Source organism: Poecilia formosa, unplaced genomic scaffold (assembly GCF_000485575.1).
Source record: "Poecilia formosa unplaced genomic scaffold, Poecilia_formosa-5.1.2 Scaffold264, whole genome shotgun sequence".
In the NCBI taxonomy this organism is placed as follows: domain Eukaryota; kingdom Metazoa; phylum Chordata; class Actinopteri; order Cyprinodontiformes; family Poeciliidae; genus Poecilia; species Poecilia formosa.
Window position 1 is genome coordinate 436,888 of NW_006800203.1, and position 19,292 is coordinate 456,179.

Sequence of the window (19,292 nt, forward strand, 5' to 3'; positions counted from 1 at the left end):
GAGAGAGAGAGAGAGAGAGAGAGAGAGAGACTTAATTTAGTCTTAAAGACTATAAAGACTGGGGGGAAACAAAAAGCATAAAACATCAGCCTTACTGTAAATATTTCACTTTGCAAAAGTTTTTTCAGTTATTTATTTGTGTGTTGAACTGGATCAGGACTGAATGATGGGGAACCATCACAGCATGGTCTGTTTAACTTTCCCCACATAGTTTTTTGGTGAGCATGTTACGTTCAGGTGATTCTGCTTTAAGCAGCTGATCAAGTTTGGAAGAAAGCTCAGAAACATCCCAGTGTGACCAGCAGCACAAACCAACCAGGCTGCATTGAGACAGGGAAAAATATCACCCAATTCCTGTGAAACAAAACAGAATGCAATTCCAATTCAAAGAAATTCAAAGAAAGGCAATTCCAAAAGTAATACATTAAACTGTTAACTTCTTTTAATATGGCACTTCAACTGGCTCATGAATTTATTGCTACTACAAAGAAAAGTTGAGATCATAGCAGAGATTACACTCACATCGTGCCACCACACTGATAAATGAAGCAATAATAAATGGTGTATGGACTCCATTTATTATTATCGAATTAAGACATTTATCATTAAACAGTAAATGAATCCTTTTTCTGTCTCAGTTCTCCAGCTGTTCTAATAGGAGCAGCAGCTCAAAAGCCAAACACAATGAAAGCAGAAGAACCAATCCTTCATTAAAACTGTAAAGTTTTATCCAGAGTTAGACATGGAAAGATGTGGCGTCTGTATCCTGCTTGATCAGGATGTTGATCAGGCAGCATCCTCTGGCCTTAAAAATCTTGAATCAACTTTTTGGTTCTAACATTCATCAACTCCTGAGACTGATGTGTCTTCTGAAGCAGCTGTGGGAATCACTATCATTTGTGAGTATGAATGGATGAATGACTGAATGTAGTGTTAAGTTCTTTGTGCTGTACAAGTACAGGTCATTTATCACTTCACACAAACACAAGAGTCTTCTGAAAGGCTGAGAGACGTACATCTGTTGGAAAGACGGTTTTGCTGCTTAGCCACTTGGTCTGAAAACAGTGGCTGTTTGACGTCTAGAAATGTAATAATAAGACGTAGAGCTTTTAAAAGAATGTTCACAAATGACACCACAGTTCATTGGAAGCACAATTCGCTTCCAAGAACTGTGATTTGACTGCCTTCACTCGTGTCCAGTCCATTTCTTGTCTACTTCAAAAACGTGCATTCTTTATTAAACTATACTCAACAGCTATTAATCATTTAGATATTAAATGTCGTGACACTCAAATAATGAAGCAAAATTTTGCTACCATATAAGCACGACTGATCCTGCTGAGGTGTTGAGAGCTTCACAGTTTCTTCAGCAAATACTTTATAAATCAGCAAAAAGTTATTTTCCTCATCAGATTTATTTCACTGGGTTACATCTTTACTTGCAAACATAAACTCATAAAATCATTTGTGAACATTCATACGTTGAAAATTTTGTTGATGGTGATTCTTTGGCAAATCAATTATGACTCTGAGGTTCTTACAAGTTCTAACAGTCCTGCTATAAAACCTGAAGATCACAGTGCAGCATGCTGCATGTACACAGGAGAGAACTCTAAAAAATCTGCTTAGAGTAAATATCCATCATCTAACAGAAACCTTCAATTTAGCATAAAAACTACACTGAATTAAAAATCTGATGCTTTTAATTTTAAAGCACACACACACACACACACACACACACACACACACACACACACACTAAGTTAATAAGAACTCCTTGTGTCTATGGTAAATGGCAGCTTACATAATACTCCTGATATTTGCTGACTCTCATCTTTTAAAAGATCAAGGAAAACATGAGAAGTGTGTGATAGTTTATATCTTGCTTTAAAACTAAGACTTTCTCCAAACTCTTGGCCCAACATCATGGAATCAGATTTCTGTGCAGCAGGAATTTCAAACATAGATCAGTCTGAGAGAAAGAGCTCACATTGGCCCATGTTGCTAACTTATCAGTTACAGTTTTAATTGACAGAATAAGTACAGCCGTTGGATATTCAACAATTACATGAGGAGAGGGAGACATGTTGGCCGCAGCATGAGTTCTACAAATGAAAAAAGCTTCCCGTTCTTATAAATTCACAATGCCGCAGAGAGTAAAAGTCACACTGATTAAAAGACACCCTGGAGGTGTTGTTGACTGCAGCAGCAGGAATGATACGACCTCCTGAGAGGAGCAGGCTGCTGAGGCGGCAGAGCACGAAGGGCTTTTCCAGCAAACTGGTTCCAGTACTAAATAAGAGCTAGTGCTAGCTTCAAACCCAGTATTTTTTCGGCTTAATGTTCTTAGGCTAAATGAGGAAGCAGGAAGTGATGCTATGGTCACACAAACTTCATGAAAAAGACCCTCCTCCATCAGAGGCTTGATGCAGGTTCACAGAGACCAACAACCAACTAAAACTCAGCGTCCTGAAGTGAAGAAAGGCGTCCAGAAATAAAACGTATTATTATTATTAAAAGGCTTTAAGCACTATGTTTTGGATTTACTGTGGTGTTTGTGTTAAGTTGATGGATGAAAACCGCTAAGCTTTAATGGGAACATGAAGTCGAGGCATGAGGAAGAGGAGTTAACCAGCTGTCATGCTAGACGTGGTTGCTACTCTGCTGCCGTTGTTTTACCCTCGTCTGCTGACAGTTTGGATTCAGGGGAATTTAACAGTGAACTGTGTGCTGGGCCTCACCTAAACATCACAAGTTGTGTAAAGCAGCACTTCTAAATCAAATATATGACATTAAAACATGTGTGCAGAGGCAATGAGACAAACTATACACTGTCTAGGTAAGCGGTTCCTCTGCTGAAACACAGGATACACCAGAGACAGGAGGAAACATCCTGGAAGACATCATAATAAGGCTGTGCCTGCTCTGCAGCTGTGAATAAAACCAGGAGTTTTTAAATTTGTAATAGAATCAGATTAGAAACAGCTCTAGCACCAGCCTGCTCTAGTTCAGGAAGCATGTTAGTGGAAAAGGCCCAACGTCAGTGTTAGCTACAGCCTCAGCTCGCCCTCCACGGTTCTGCTCAGAGTTCTGTGGACTACAGCAGTAAGGGGAAACATCACAGGTCATAGTTGAACTTGTATTCATTAGCCAAGTAGATTCTGCGGAAGATGAGGGCAGCCAAGGCAAGGGTGAGAACCACGATGAGGACTGCAGAGGCTGCATGGTTGTCATGGCGAGGCGCCGGGCCAAACAGAGCTCTGCTAGCTACTGGCTCTCTGCCGGCCCTGGGGGCCTGTCGGCTGAGCTGCTGGGCCCGGCGCTGTCTGGGACTGAGCCGACGAACAGGACCGCTATCATCAGGGGCCTGGGGCTCCTCTAGATCTGCTGCTGGAGACGCTTCCGCCTGCAGGGGGACATTAAATCCTTCAGACTAAGCCTTAAGTCACATGTTATCAGATACTTTTGTCTTTTAGATGTGTTCAGGGTGTGCTAGACCAGGGTGTGTGTGGGGTTCTCCAGCTCAGAGCTCGGTTTCTATGTTTGGTTCAACCAAAGCAACATGAACTTGAGACAGTTTGTGTTCTCACTACTCCAGCAGCCCAAACCCTAATTTGGTTTCTCACAGCACTAATGTGTAGTCATTGGTAGCATCATTGGTCAGTATAATGAAAACTAAAAGCTCAATGTGAGAATCGAATCAGCACAGTGTGTGAGACGGTGCATAAACGTTTAGGATAAATTAGATCTCATTTAATTAAACCTCGCAGGATCAGACAGCAGGCTGCAATAGGAACAGGAAATCACTGCACAGACAACATGGACTTGTTTATGGGAAGTAACTGGTGGAGGAAGCTGGAGGTTAGTCCAGCAGGCCATGCAGTATGCTGTGATCCATCTTTTTAGAGTTTTAGCTTCAACTTCAGAAACAGATGGTATGGACTATTTTAGCTCTGCTTGGTTTATTTAAACACAGGATACTAATCTAAGTTGACCCTCTCCTCTGCTCCTTCAGAATCAGTCTCAGTGGTTCCCTGGATAGCATCTGGCACCAAAATCAATCCTCTTAGGCAACACAGCTTGCTGATATTTTCAGATCTGCTGAAGAGAAGCTGTGGAAATAAAAGCTGAAAGCCAAAGAGCTCGTCTGCTCTTACGCTGACAGAGAGCTGATGTCTGACTGCAGAACTAAAACCACCAGCTATGGGCAACAGTTTAGCAGCTGAAGCAGGCATGAAGAAAAAACATTAATGTAAGAATCTGTATCCTCTTTTGTCTGATTTCCATCTTTCCTGGATTCTGGGATTTAGTTTTCTGAAAGACAGAATAATCAAAATGACAAGAAATAAAAGCTTGAAATATTTTAATCTGAGATGAATCTATTGAATGAAATGAATGAAGAAAAAAATATTGAACTTTTCTTCTTTTTTAATTTTTTTAAATGTATATCAGTATAATATCTGCTGTTCTGACTGCTGCTAATCACAGAAATATCAGCTCAGGTGTCTTTATGACCTGAGCTGTATGGGGTCTGTGTTGAAGCCCACCCATACTGGACTTATATAGCAGAGAGGGAACACAAGGAACAAAGGTCAGACAGAGACCAGACGGAGCCTCACAGCAAAAATGGTGGGAAGACAGACAGATGTCCAAAACCTGCTTTTATTAGCTAAAAAAACAAATGTAAGTAGATTTTCAGAATTTACCCAAACCAGCCTCGATGAGCAGTTAAAAAATATATTTCTGAGTATTTTGGGTCCTTTTATGAAAACTCTAATTTCAACCTGAAAAGTGTCACTGGAAGAGTGTGTACAGATTAAAAAGAAGTTTGCCTCACAGTGATTTCTGAAATCCAAAGAAAACCTGAGAGAGAGCATAGTTATGTGGCTCTCAGTGTGTCCCACATGACACGGCGCCACCTACCTGTTCAGCCTGGGGCCTTTCCTCAGCCTGCTGCTCCAAAGAGCTGGAGGTTTCTCCCTGGGTGACAGTCGAAGCTTTACTTCCACTTGTAGAAGCCTGTGGTATTATACTGGATTCTGCCTGTATGTACACACAGGAAACTGCAGTCATCAGCATGGTGCGTTAGACCAAATCATTCAGATGTAGATCTTTATCATGACAGATATCACAGTTACAATTTTTGTTGGCCTAGATCCTTACTCACCTACTGAAAGTGTGTCCAGCAACTGAAGGTAAAATAAAGGTAAGGTAAAATAAATCAGAAATAAATAAATTTCTCTTTATTAGGATATGTGAAGTGATCCAATTGAACAGAAAACAGTTACGAAAAATCCGTAACTGAAGCCTGCAACATTCAAGGCAGTATTAATTACTAGCACTGCTTAAGTGTTAATGATAAATGATAGAACATGAGAATTAAATTCATAGTTATATCTTTAATCAGTTTTGTAAGCAACAGACTGAGCTGTCCAGGCTAGAATGATGTCTTCATTTGTCTTCATTCATACTCTGGTTAGTGGGTCATAGATGTCAATCAAACTTCAAGAAAATGTAAACTTCTTACAGCCTGAACCTTCCAGTATTCATGCCTTCCAGACAAGCTATGTGTTAAGAAAAACAAAAACAGCTAATTAAACACTAATAGATAAATGGTGAGTGGGAATATCATACTTGTATGATATTATGTAAGATATTATATATGATATTATGTATAATACAACTGCAGAGTTGTAATCTTTTGATCACAGTGGATCCCTGCCTGTTCCCGGTTCAGTTTTCACAGATGCTTTTTATAGTTTGTGAAACTGAAATACCTAGGCAAAATGCTACTTCACATGGCTTAATAGTTGACGTTTCCAAAGCAGCCAATCCAGGAGCTCCTTTCACTTTCCTTGGCACCGATTGGCAGCAGCCCAAAGAGTAGAGATGTGAAGGATCCTGGGTGTTAGCTTCTTCAGTAGTGCAAGCCCGTTTATCCACAGTTAGTGTGCTAGGTACAATTAAAGTGCATTTGGTATTTAAGTGATAAAATAAACTGCTATGTGTTTTTTAGAGGGTATAAAGTATTCAGGGATTTCAGCTTTTCACAGGTTCATCACAAGGTTAGCTTGTATAACTTGTGCACCAGGTTCTGTTTAGTGTGATGTAACACTTTCAACAAGCAATTCTGTTCATAGAAATTCATTTCTATAAGTAGGTCTCTGAACAGTACTAATACATTTCTGATCATTTGACATTTTATTGAAAGACTAAATCAAGGGTCACATTAATCAAATATTTTCTGCCTTTGAGATCTATATCTATCTATCTATCTATCTATCTATCTATCTATCTATCTATCTATCTATCTATCTATCTATCTATCTATCTATCGATAGATAGATAGATAGATAGATAGATAGACAGACAGACACAGAGAGAGAGAGATCCAGTATAATTAATGTCAATCAATTATACTGGATGACATCATCAAGAAAGAATACTTCCCACCAAAAATGGAGTTTGTACCTTGAATTTGATTTGCTGTGCTAGTTCTTTGGCCTGGCGATCCTCAGCACTGGGGTTGCTGTTGGAGGTCAGAGGCAGGAGGGCAGATCGCATCGTACAGCCACAAGCTTCACAGCAGAAGTCCTGGGACCTGGGAACCAACATGGATCAACATTGTGTCTCAAGGACATCTTCAGTTTTGCAGCTCACAATTTCATACAATGAAAAAGTCACCTGTGATAACATCAAACCATTAATGAGGCATCTTTACATCAAGACATATGAATAAATTGACTTATAAACACTAAGGACCTTAAAAACATTGCTTTTAGATACCTATGGGATTTTTTTATTCTATTATTTAAACAAAGCATACACTGAAATCAAATATGTTGCATATTGGCAAGTTGCTAACATATTTCTGAATGTTTCAAAGCCTTTCACACAATGACTTGTATAAGTCAGCAGCTAGCTGCTGACATTTGCAAATAAACTGCAAACAACTTTATCACAACAGAACAGAAGCTATCTAGCTTTTCAGCTTCTTAAAGTGAAACCAAGAACATTTGGTTTTTCAACATATTTACAGACATATCATGTAAATATGTTGAAAAACCAAATGTTCTTGGTTTTTCAACATCTTTCTGTTTGTGTTGTGGTGAAAAAAATAGCAGTAGAAAGATCTTTAACACTCAACTATCACTCCTAACTCATAGCACAGCAAACACAAGCTGCAATACAACATAGGAAATGAGTGAAATGATTCTAAAAAGATCTTACTTTTTAGCGAGGGTCTTTCTCTCTTCTGGGGTGTAATCCAGAGATCCTATTGCACCTTCACCTTTAGTTGGCATGAATCCAATTATAGCTATTAGAGCAGTTCGAACTGCAAGACAAAAACAGAACAAATAAAAATATGAAAAAAGAAACAAAGAATCATAAGTGAAGGCAATTTAGCAATGTAATAAAATAGGTAGGTTTACATTGTATCACTGTTTACACATGTTTAACAACCTTCTTACACAGCAGATCTGAAACTTTGTCTATGTGAACATGCAGAAAGGACCTGTTGTCAGACATATTTTACAGATTCACATTTTCTTGATTTTATGAAGAATCCTTCTTTGTACCAAGATCTTCAGATGTTCCAGAGTATTCTCCAGAACATAAACACCCTTCTTAATCAGGTTGTGTAGCCTTTTTTTATTTACTAATTATTCTTATTTATTGTTTAGTTTTTAGTTGAAGTATGTTGTAAAGATGATTTATGCCAAATGTCAAGGACATCTCTCAGTCTTTAAGGTGATGGCCTTCTTCAATCTTGGCGATTATTAGTACATTTTTAAAATAGTACTGTTGCTGAAAATATCTGTGAACAATTGAATTTAAAGAGTCATGTCAAATTCAAGCCTACAGTTGTTGGGGCACAAGAAATAAGAAACATAAACTAGAATATGTTTTACTGAGAATGTGGAAAACAATCTGGAGATGTACTTGTCCAATATTAACATCTGTATCACTACTCATATTGAAACCGCAGGTATCTGTATCGGTATGGAAAGGGAAAACAGTGGATTGGAACAATAGTAATTGGTTAATACTTACTGCTCCAAGAAGGCTGCCAAGTCTCTGGGTGGTGACCTGAGATGCTCAGACAAATCTTCTTCCCAACTTCAAATCTCCCATTTGGCTGTGAGGGAGAAAAAGACAATTGACTGGATATGGCACAGACAACAAATGATCCAAAGTTTTTACAGACAGGCTGAGGCTGGAAAACCTGAGAACAAAACATACTAATTTAAATGTTTTCTGACATGCAATAAAAATAAAATACATAAAATATGACAGAGAGAAAAACTGCATAAGAAATGGACATTCAAAATCCTTTGGAATAATCTTATTTACATGGTTATTATAGCAGGTGTGTTACTGTAAATTAATCTCATTCTCTCAGAAACAGTGCAGGCCCTGCAGTAAATAAACAATCAGGACTTGATTTTGAACATGACACCTTCCATGGCCTCAGGTTCAATAAAATGCCACTAAGGCTAAAATTGGAGTCTAATCTAATATGTTCTTGTTCTGCTTCAGGAGAAGGGACTAAAACATGGGCTTTTTCTCCATCTTACTGTTAGCAGGATGATGCTGGGAGGCTTCATGGGGTATTCTGGGGGAAGCACAATCCTGCCATGGTACACCCCACCATCAAAATCAGAATCTGGAGGCCCGCGTACAGAAAAGTGCCATTCAAAGAGGTTGTCCTGGAGAAACAAAACAATGTCACAATTAGTGCAGACTAGAATGTGTGAATACATACAGGAACATGCACTGACTGGAGGTGACAGCTGACGGCAATGTAACAGCGGTCTGTTGTATTAAGTAACGACGAGAAAAAAAAACCTCCTGAGGTAAAAACCTGATGTTATTGAAGTTGTGAGAATCTGACTGAATCTTTGATCAGATGATGATATGGTCAACATTTGTTCTAAATTCTTTTCAGGATTTCCCTTTTAGTAGTTTCACATCCTGTTTCTTTGATCGTGTCTTCTGTCTTTATTGAAATGGTCAAACATAGAAGTGCAATAATAAGAGGTCAATAAGCCATGTAGAAGAGAATTTACCCTTCAGAATTGTACTCTAGATTAAACTGTGATAGATTTGAGACTGTTACGAGAATCATCACTTAATTAGACTGATGCTAGTTCTAATATCTAACTATGATTAATTGGTTTATTACTTACAACTGTTGATTCACCAGTTTTGAGGCCATCAGTTTTAAAAGGTTCACTATGTCTTGAACAACAAATACTGACTTTTGATCTTTTCTCCTCCTTTTACATTATTACTTTACAATTCTTGTCTTGAACTTACAGCAATTTACACTCAACTGTTTACCATTTCATTATTCCATGGCTCCCACTAATATAATGCCTAACCCTGGCTTGCTTCTACAGGTACAATGGGCTCAGTAAAGATCCACCCTGTCAACCTGTAGAGTTTTAAAAGGTCTGCTGACCATCTGGGTGAGACTGTTTTCAACGTACGTCCAGTGGTTGGGCGTGGTAGTGCTCTGTCGGATCCCTCAGTTCTGCAGCTTCCTTCATTAGCCTCTTCACCGCTACGACAGGGACAGTGAAAGGAAGAGTTAGCGACCAAGTAGATGGCATCAGCTCCCGTTCCTCTCAGCTACTACTGATCTTCTGCGCTTCCAGAAGGAAACCAGCACTTCTTCAAACTGTTGCAGTTATTTCAGCTGAGAATCAGAAAAGCCAACACCCAAGTATATTCCAATGAAAAATTACCTTCTGTACAAATTACCAGCTTAAAGCTCTTATCAGCATTTATACTGAGAAAATGTGGGAAACGTCTGGGACGTGGATGGACTGTGTCATATCATTCATGGAATGATATGAATCTGGATCAGATGGTTACACATGGAGACATTTCATTATTTTACACAGAAAAATTAAAGGTGTCCTAGAATGAAAAATGTAAGATATTCAGTATTTTTCTTATAATACAATATATTTTTATTTTCTTTAATAGTAACTAGGACCATGTCTATCCTGTGACTTTTCATCAAAAGCACACTTGAGGTCTGTTAAACTTTGCTGTTTATATATGTGAAGGCTGAATTGAGTAATATTCCCTTTTGGTATGCATGAAACAATTGTAAATATACTTTTACTGCAGTATTATTAAGGCAAAGTACACAGTCAGAGCTAAAGCCTTCATATAAGTAAGATAAACTAAGCTTTAACTTGAATTTCAGTCGATAACCATAAAGATTTGCAAATTGAATTTCCATAGAATCCCAGCTCTGAGTTCAAGGTATCAGCTAATGATCAGCACTTGGTCTGAAATATACACCTCTGCTGCTTCAGTCTAACTACAGCAAACATCAGCATCCTAGGAAGGTTACACAAGTCCTGCAGAGGACGATGAGGATTATAGCTATCTGAAAGGGTGGGGTTACTTTCTGCCTCAATGAAGGACATAAAGTCAGCTTCTACTGTACTACTGGCTGTAATGCAACAGCTCATCACGTCTGAGCAGAGAAGTGAAAGAGCTCTTGAGAAAAGTGCCTAGAGAAATAAATCACATGGTTCTTAGAACAAGGACATGAGTAACAACGTGCCAATGTCATTTTTCTAGCTCATGTGAAAAATTCATAGTGTATACATCAAGTTCAGAGGGAAGTCAGTCTGCCAGGCAGCTGGGTCAAAATATAGGCAGATATGGCAAACAGCATGAGTGACCAGCCCAGAGTGGAGAACACAGGATGGGAGTGAAAGTTAGTATGGAATTAGAAAAAGGTGAAGTCAAATTTGGAGGCTGCTCAGGCAGTCCAATTTTATTTGGGATCCAATCAATAAAAGACTGCTGGGATGTTAAAATGAATTCTAAAATCTGGGAAACTGAAGATACAGATGAAGATAAGGGAGAGCTAGAAAAGTGGATGGGGGGCAATAAAAGAGTATGATGAAGTGATAGGAGCTGGAAGCTGTAGGGGAGAAGTAAAGCAGTGGAGCAGAGATCGCCTCATAGCACAACATTTTTACAGAATATGGTCATCTGATTTTGCTGAAGGCCAGCCATTCTGAATTCATCACACTTATCCTGCACTGCAGGATGAGGAATCTGCACTGCTCCACCCTCCTCAGTGTTCTCTATATTCAGAAACTGAAGTGCTTCAGGATTACTTATGATTTCAATTACAAACAATAACAAAACTGCTTCAGCAGCATCTTCATCAATTTGTACATTTCAGATCAAAACTTGTTCACAGAAGCCATCTTCCTGAGTGGGATGATGGTTGGACATTTCCAGGTCTATGCTTATATACAAGTGCTTGAATAGATGAACGCGGAACGTTCAAGCATCTGGAAATTGTTTTCCAAGGATGAACCAGACTTGTGCAGCTCCACAATTCTCTTCCTGATATTTTGGCTGGTTTCTTTTGACTTTCCCATCATGACAAACAAGAAAGCAGATTGTTCCATTTGGGACATTAAAATACAAGTGAATCTCCAGTTAACTCAAGTTTGTCAGTAACCAGCCAGTAGCTTAGCCATGGTGGTGGTGCAGGTTCAGGACCGTCAGCTGGTTCTGTTTGTTGGGAAGAGATCTCACATCTCCAGTGATGGAGGATGACTGGTCGGAGGTCTGTACCTCCTCTGGCTGTGGCGGCCAATAGCAGTGCAAGTCTCACACATAAATATTAATCAAAGACAGAAAGTGAAAGGAGCATTTTTCACTGCAATTATATTAAAATGAAAACAGGAAATGTTGGGAGAAGGTGATATGAAGTATCTTCTATTATTTATCAATTCACATGGAGATTAGTTGAACTGCTGTTAAAGGGAAAATAAAATGTGTTCATTTGGGTGTTTTTGTAGCATTTTTAAAGAAGTTTCATTTTATCATTCAAATGTTTCTTATTTGAAATACTAGCATTGAATGATCTTTTTAAATCTAAATCCTATCTTGCTTTATATATAGACCACAAAGAAAAGGTCAAGGAGCAGAAAATAGTCAATGATTTTTTTTTTTTTTGAACAACCAATACCTCAGTCTTCTGTGAGTTAGAGCACGTGGTTTCCCCTGCTTAGTCTCATATCCCACCCAATCCTTCATTTAATGGTAAGCCGAGTGGACAAGGAAAGGCCTTTCCCACAAATGTGCCTATGATCTCAGCTGAGTCGGAGAGGTCAGGCCACTGGCCCAAGGCGATGGGTTGATAATCCCTGCATGTCAAATCATTTTATGTAACACACATTTTGAGTGTCTGCCACTGGGAATGAGTCACAGAAGGTCCAGAGGGGAAATAAGAGATTCTGTTGCATAACAACAGACCCAAAACAGAGACGTGGAAGGCCTGAGGGAGGGAGGGAGCCAAACTCCTCAAAAGTGTAATCTTTCCTAATTGCTTGCATGCCTCTGCTGTCACAGCAGAGATGAAATGTGCCTGATTACAGTAAAACCTGGTGGCCATGACAACAAACAGAAACAATGATTTTTCGGACTCATTAATAATTTGAGATAATTCCAAATAAACTGTGGTGGTATAAAACTGCTGCGTGTGCTGTATGGATGTTGTGGTGTATTTTTATTATTGTTTTTTTCTTTATGTTATATTTGTTTATATATTTATTATGTATTTATTTGCTAACTAAATAGTTATTGCAAACTAAATATTTAGCTACCAAGATAAATATTAGCAGCCAACTTAATACTTAGTTTGAAATTGTGACATTTATAAATTAATGAGTAATACACATAAAACATGACTTGATTTTTTATTTTTTTTTATTTATGAAAATCCAAACTATGCTGTCCACAAAGCAAATTGCTCCTTGGGGGATAATAAAGTTAATCTGATCTGATCTATATGTAGAATACCCCATCAGCTGGGTGCTTAGTCATTTCAGGTACATTTTTATAATTAGATTTTTTTTTTTTTGCCACCGTCTGACGCCATATGTCATACTAAATTTCTATTTAGTTCAGTTAAGATTTTCAAAATTATCTCTAGAAGAATTAAAACTATTTTTAATCTATTCTTCTAACTCCAAAGTCTATGCATTTAAGTGATACTCCAAAATATAAACGCATCTAAAAACACATTTTTCCAAATACAAACACGTGGGAATCGTCCGATTAGGAATTTTCCTCTGAATACAAATACAACTCCAGAGCCACAGGTGGACCTTTGGACAGTTCTCTTAACACAGGATAAAATTGATAAAGAACCAACTAATGTTTTCAAATGTAGATGGAACATAAGCAGGTTTAAATAGTTTCTCTGCTCTGTGAGGCAGAAGACTGCAGCTCCAAGGAGGAGCTGCATGGAAATATGCAATTCTTTGTGAGAGCAACTATTTAGGCACTCTGGTTGCCCTGGGAGATGAAAGGATTTCTCAAACATGCATGAAATAAATAAATAATACAATAAATTAAAAAGTGAAAGCAACACTCCAGATACACTGAAAAAAGAAAACAGTTGAACCAACTTAATTGAATTGCTGCAACTGGTAACAAGTAAATTCAATTAAGTTTAACCAACTTAATGTATTAAGTTGGTTTAACTTGAAAGACTTAAGTCAGTCTTAATCAAATAATTTAGTTTACTTCAAATAAAGAAATGAATTAATAAAGGATCTTTTTCTTGGCACATGCAGGTGGCTTTTATTTAAGAGAAGTTAGTTAAACAGGAAATAGAGGGAAGACATGCGGCAAAGGTCATCAGGCCGGGAATCGAACCTGTGACATCTGCATCGAGGACTAAGGTCTGCTTATGTGAGTTGTGCTCTGCAACACCACAAAACCTGGTCGGTACAGGATCTGTCCCAGGTGAAGCTTGCGTCATGACGTCAGACGTAGGACACATTGAAGTTAATCGTTTCAAGTAAAGTCAAAGTAAAAAGTTCCTCTAAGTTAAAAATATGTAACTTTTAAGTTAATTCAACACAAAAAAGTAAGTCGTTATTACTAAACCAAAAGAATTAAGTGGGATTAATAAATAAGTCCATAACATGAACCCAAATACACTTTTTAGATTGTATGTTTCTGATGAGGGAGTAACATAACATGATGCAAAGCTCAAAAAAGTACATTTTACATAATACCTCACCCTTACATATTGACTTTGTCCAAGTTTATTTTGTCTTCTTCTGGAAATAAGCTTCACAGGTCTCTTGTGAATCTGAGCTGGTGGCATACAGATGCTACAGTGTTCTGGCTGATGTGCAGCAAAAACTCAGTGGTTCAGAACGTTCAGCATCTCACTCTCAATTTCAGATCCATTCTGAAACAACTGACAATGTCTAGCAACAGCAGCAGGTGAAGTTAATGTAATGTTTTAAACTAACACAATATCTGAGCGGGAAATAAAGACAATTGAGATGAACAACTCAGCTTTTGACTCAAGAAATTTGAAACTCAAAAATGTGAGATGCATCAATTTCCAGAACAATTAAAAATTACGCTTCTGATTCAACCAAAGTGTTTGATTTTTCTTTGTGATACATACTAAGAGAATACGTGTTTTTTTTCTTTGCCATCTAAGTATTCATCATGTAACCAAATGTTAATATAAATGTTAAAGGAGCAACAGTGTAGATATTAAAAGAACAAATGGTAACATTTCAACCCTGAAATTAGAACTACAAAAAGAGCAGGTCAATTTTATGTACAAATGACTGTAAAACATTATTAGCTACAAATTGTTACTTTGCCATCCCAGCTGCAGTACTAATTCCACACCACAAGTTAATAAACTGAACTAATCATTTACAACTCTTCCGTTCTACCAAAAGCATCTAGCCTGGTTCCTTGTTCTACAAGAAATACTGATTTATTTCACAGATTAAAATTACAAAAAAAAATCATACATTTTTACCACTAAGTCTATAAAATATTAAAAAAGTAGACTTAAGTAATCACAAACTCAGTGGAACCTAAAGGAATCCAGGTGCCTTTAAAGTTCAATCAAAACGTCGAGTTAGCCACCCAACAACCTTTCAGCTATTGCTCTCCTACAGAACCTGGGCTCACTATAAACTATTTTAATGTTGTCTCAACTAACCACAATTTCTCTGGATAGGTGGCAGAAAAACAATTACATTCGTTTTTGCTTTTAAATAAAAAGAAAATATTTGTGTGACCCTCTAGCACTTTCCACATGATGAATTTGGCCCATGTGGTAAAAGGTTGACACCACTAGAGGTTAACAGCTGCTACTCAACGTGCAGAGCAAAATCTAAACATATGCCATGCTCACAACCTCCAAACAAACACAGCTAAACTAAAAACTCGGGTTTAAATAAAATGTGTATGAGTAAAAACGTAACGCTCAGTGTATCACTTTCATCTGCTTGAACCAATGATAATGTGTTGGGTTATTCTGATTGCTAATCTGAAGGAAATGAAAGCATTTCCATACCGTCCATACAACTGTAGAAATTTCCCCAAATTTAAAGTCAAACGTAGCTCTACGTGTTAGTGTGACAGTTTCAGTTGACATTTAAGTTAACCGGGGACGATACACAGCTGTTATATGGTTATTATGAGAGTAAAGTGTTGAAAGTTGGTTGGTTTTGTCATTTTTTTAGCAAACGGACAAGGAAGAGGTGAACAACTTTGACAGAGAGCTTACCTGGACTTTTAAGATTATATTTATTTTCCATGGTGGCAGACACGACGTATTATGCTTAATCTTGAAGTTCGTTAGAGAGTCCGCGGTCAACTCGTTCCAACACTAACTTCCTAGGCTACCTGGAATGAAGAACCCGGCTAGCTTGCTTTCTGGCTGAGATGCGCCGACAGCGGGAGGTCTTCCTCAGCGTACGGGCTCCGGATGCAGCAGCTTAGCGGACGTTTGCATACAGTTTCGTATCAAAATCAGAAGACGCCGTCTCTTAAGTTTTCTGACGTTTCAATATCGAAACACTCAGTTTAACATTTTTAGCGTGACGTCATTTTGTCGAACGTAAACAGGAAGTGATTGTGAATCCTTATTCTCTATTATTTTGCAACTGCCAAACTAACTAAACGATGCATTACCGCCACCTATTGAGCTGGAGTGTGTTTCACTTTTCCGCAGTCTTTGTTACAGCCTTAAACCAAATTGTATTTAACTAATCTCACTCTAATATTCTACACACGATTACCCCATTATGGCAATGTGGCAAACTGAGTGTATTACAAATTTATTAAAAATAGAAAAAAAAACCAAAAAAAAACAACAACACATTTACAAAAAATATTCACAACCTTTGATTAATACTTTACTGGTTCATCTATTTTGAATATAATGCCACAAGACTAGCTCACCTAACGTACCTTGAGCAGTCAAAGGGCAAAAGTCCATTCTAGACAGGTCGCTAATCCATCACCGGGCAACACACTGATGAACAACCATCCACACACAGAGACGCATACACGAACAGATGTGCACACACACAATGAGAATTTAGAGACTTAGCAGCTTGTCTGTTTTTGGACTGTGGGAGGAAACCGGAGTATCCGGAGAGTTTGCATGTAAACTTCATGCAGAAAGATACCAGGCCAGGTTTCTAACCCAGGTCCTGTTTGCTTCAAGGCAACAATGCTACTTCACAGTCCTGAAAGAATAGCAATAATGCAAAATTAATTGCAAAGAATATTGCAGATTAAGGAGCGAGAAGAAGTGGTCAGTTTGTCGTCCATCAGCCTAAACTTTCAGCCACATAATTCCTGACTGAGATAGCTCAGGATAACATAAGGTGCTTTAACTAGAAGGCTTTATCAAAAGAAAAGTTTTGCACATGTTGACAAACCTTTTTGTACCCTCTATCAATGACTGAAATCCCACAGTTGTCACTGAAGTAACTTGAACACGACACAATGATGAATAAAAATTTACTAAAAACTAACCAATTAAAATGCAACATTATTTTTGAAATGTGGTCATTTCAAACTAATGAAACAGGCCTGAACAAAAATGATGGTACATGTAACTTAATATTTTGTTGCAAAACTTGTGGACGTGATCACTACAATCAGGCAATTTCTGTAACTGCTGTTGTGGAAAAAAATATTACCAAGCACTGTCAGGTGAAATCACTCAGTCAGGTTTATTCATGTACTGTGTACAACACAGAGAGCTTATAGGATAATCAATAATGAAGCAGTTCTGGATGAAAAGCTCTGCGAGGCAGAGGCAACACATGAGTTTTATACCAAGGATAAAGGATTCAAAACAAGGGAGAGTCAGTCTGGTTTTCATGCAGCTGTAGGAAAACAACTCCCAACCATGTACATGTAACCCAAATAACTTTATCCAGTGGGAATATACAAGAAATTTGAATAAACATATAACAATATAACTAGCAGATATTACCTCATAATAATAACCCACTACACTGCCCATGAGACTTGAACACCTGTCCACAGGTATGCTGGTCCACTCCTCATCTACAAACTGTTCCATTTGTCTCCAGTTTGAATGGTGCCATCTGTGGACGGAATGTTTCAGCTCCTTCTGCAGATATTTAATAGAATGTAGAGAGTTAGGGGAAGTACAATTATTTGTCCAGACTCGATGCCACATGTCAACATGATGTCCTGAGTTTGATGTCAGGAGTGTGTAGGTCAGATGATATTTGGAGCAAAACCAACAGAATGTTCAAGGTTACATTTGGGCCATTACTTTCAGAATCAAGAAAATACCCCACTATAATGACCTCATCACTCTAACACTAAATCAGATGAGAAATCTGAGAACAGATATAAAAACCTTGTAAGGTCCTGGTGGAGAGTGCAAAACAACAAACAGATGTTGTTTTAATACTTTGCAAATTGGACGAGGAAAGCTAAATGAGATACTGAAAAGAAGTGTCACTATTAATTCATTAATTAAGCTGACTGGAAGATTAAGTACGTTTACTACTCTTCCTCACCCAGCATTTGGACAAACATGAAAATTAGAATAATTAGGAGCTGACTCATTTGTACCAATATCATCATCCTGCTGAAGTCAGGTTTCTGTGAGACAATATAAAGCAATTTGTCTTTATATTTTACATCAGACATATTGTCATATGTCTGATGTAAAATGTTTGGGAGATTTTTTTTGTTTATCAAACTGTCCTGCTTGTGTTCAGCAGAATTATTCTTACGTGTTCCCTTCCTACCTCATGATGCGGAGAGTAGGTTTAGCTTCACAAGTGACCCAGATAAATGCTATGTATATATTTTGGCTCCTAAGAAAAGTTAACACAGTTTAATTAAAAATAAGATTTTCTAAAGTTGTTGACTAAATGCAATGATTCCCTCCATCTCAGAGGACATGGAATGACTTTTGGCTGAAAGTGACATTCAGCTACCCTTTTACACATTTTATTAACATTTTTTGTAATACAAGATTTGCCAAAAAAGACCACATATTACAAAATAGTGTAATCATTGTTAGTTGCGAGCAACACACTGTAATTTTTTCATACACTACTATTACAACCAAGCTACACACCTCTGTCTGGATTACCCTATAAAGCTATAAAAGGAAGCCTGACCGATGACTTATGTCATAATAAATTAAGGGAAATTCAATTTTTCTGCTTGTGTGCTCACACACCAGCATTTGCAGTAAATTGAACTTGTCATATAAAGATGCCAGGGGCATTACAATCGTGTACTGCTGCAGCATCACACAGCTCAGGAGTCATACACCACTGACCCCTTGCCACTCTTTGCATGGCTATGCTGATTTTGGAGGATATCAAATTAAATGTACACATGGATGAACTACGTATTTCAGCTAAATTGGAATTTATGCTGCTTGATTGAAAAGTGAGCTCTCGCAATGTATAAAAGTCAATGAAGGCTCACGTAATGTTGCTAAATTAAATACAAGATATTACAATTGTAACTAGAAAACAATTGCATTTCCTACGGACATGCAGAGTAAATACTATAAGCTGGAGGTGTTTGGTGAAAAGTGCAGAAGAATTTGAAGTCAATTGCATAAAAAAACTTGCAGAAATGCAAGAAATTGGAAAAATGCTTATAGAAAAACTGTTTAAGAGGAGTGAAAATTTTCAGTCAATTCAAAAATCCCACCCAAAGACTATTAGAAATCGCTGCAGTACACTGCTTTCAAACCTCTGCAGTTAGGTCAGCTTTTAAGATAAAATGAGCTAAATAGCTACAGCTAGCTGAAATAATGGTATCACTTGCAAGTTGACCTACAACTTGCTAGTGATATGTAGTATTTAACTGTTGAGTTGAATCTAGTAAAATACCCTATACAGTGTGAATAAACCCATGTAAAGCTAAAATGAGCTAACTAAAACTAGCTAAAA

The 19,292-nt window shown here is 37.8% G+C and overlaps 1 protein-coding gene across 1 annotated transcript; it reads right to left on the reverse strand.

Moving 5' to 3' along the window:
• Positions 1 to 1,861: 1,861 nt before the first annotated feature.
• Positions 1,862 to 15,962, reverse strand: ube2j1 (ubiquitin-conjugating enzyme E2, J1). Its single transcript, XM_007570606.2, has 8 exons — positions 15,608 to 15,962; positions 9,495 to 9,568; positions 8,580 to 8,711; positions 8,056 to 8,140; positions 7,231 to 7,336; positions 6,472 to 6,601; positions 4,924 to 5,043; positions 1,862 to 3,406 (listed from the first exon to the last, which is right to left on the reverse strand). Exons 1-8 carry the CDS (start codon positions 15,636 to 15,638, stop codon positions 3,119 to 3,121), a joined length of 966 nt encoding a protein of 321 aa, XP_007570668.1. The 5' UTR covers positions 15,639 to 15,962; the 3' UTR covers positions 1,862 to 3,118.
• Positions 15,963 to 19,292: the final 3,330 nt, after the last annotated feature.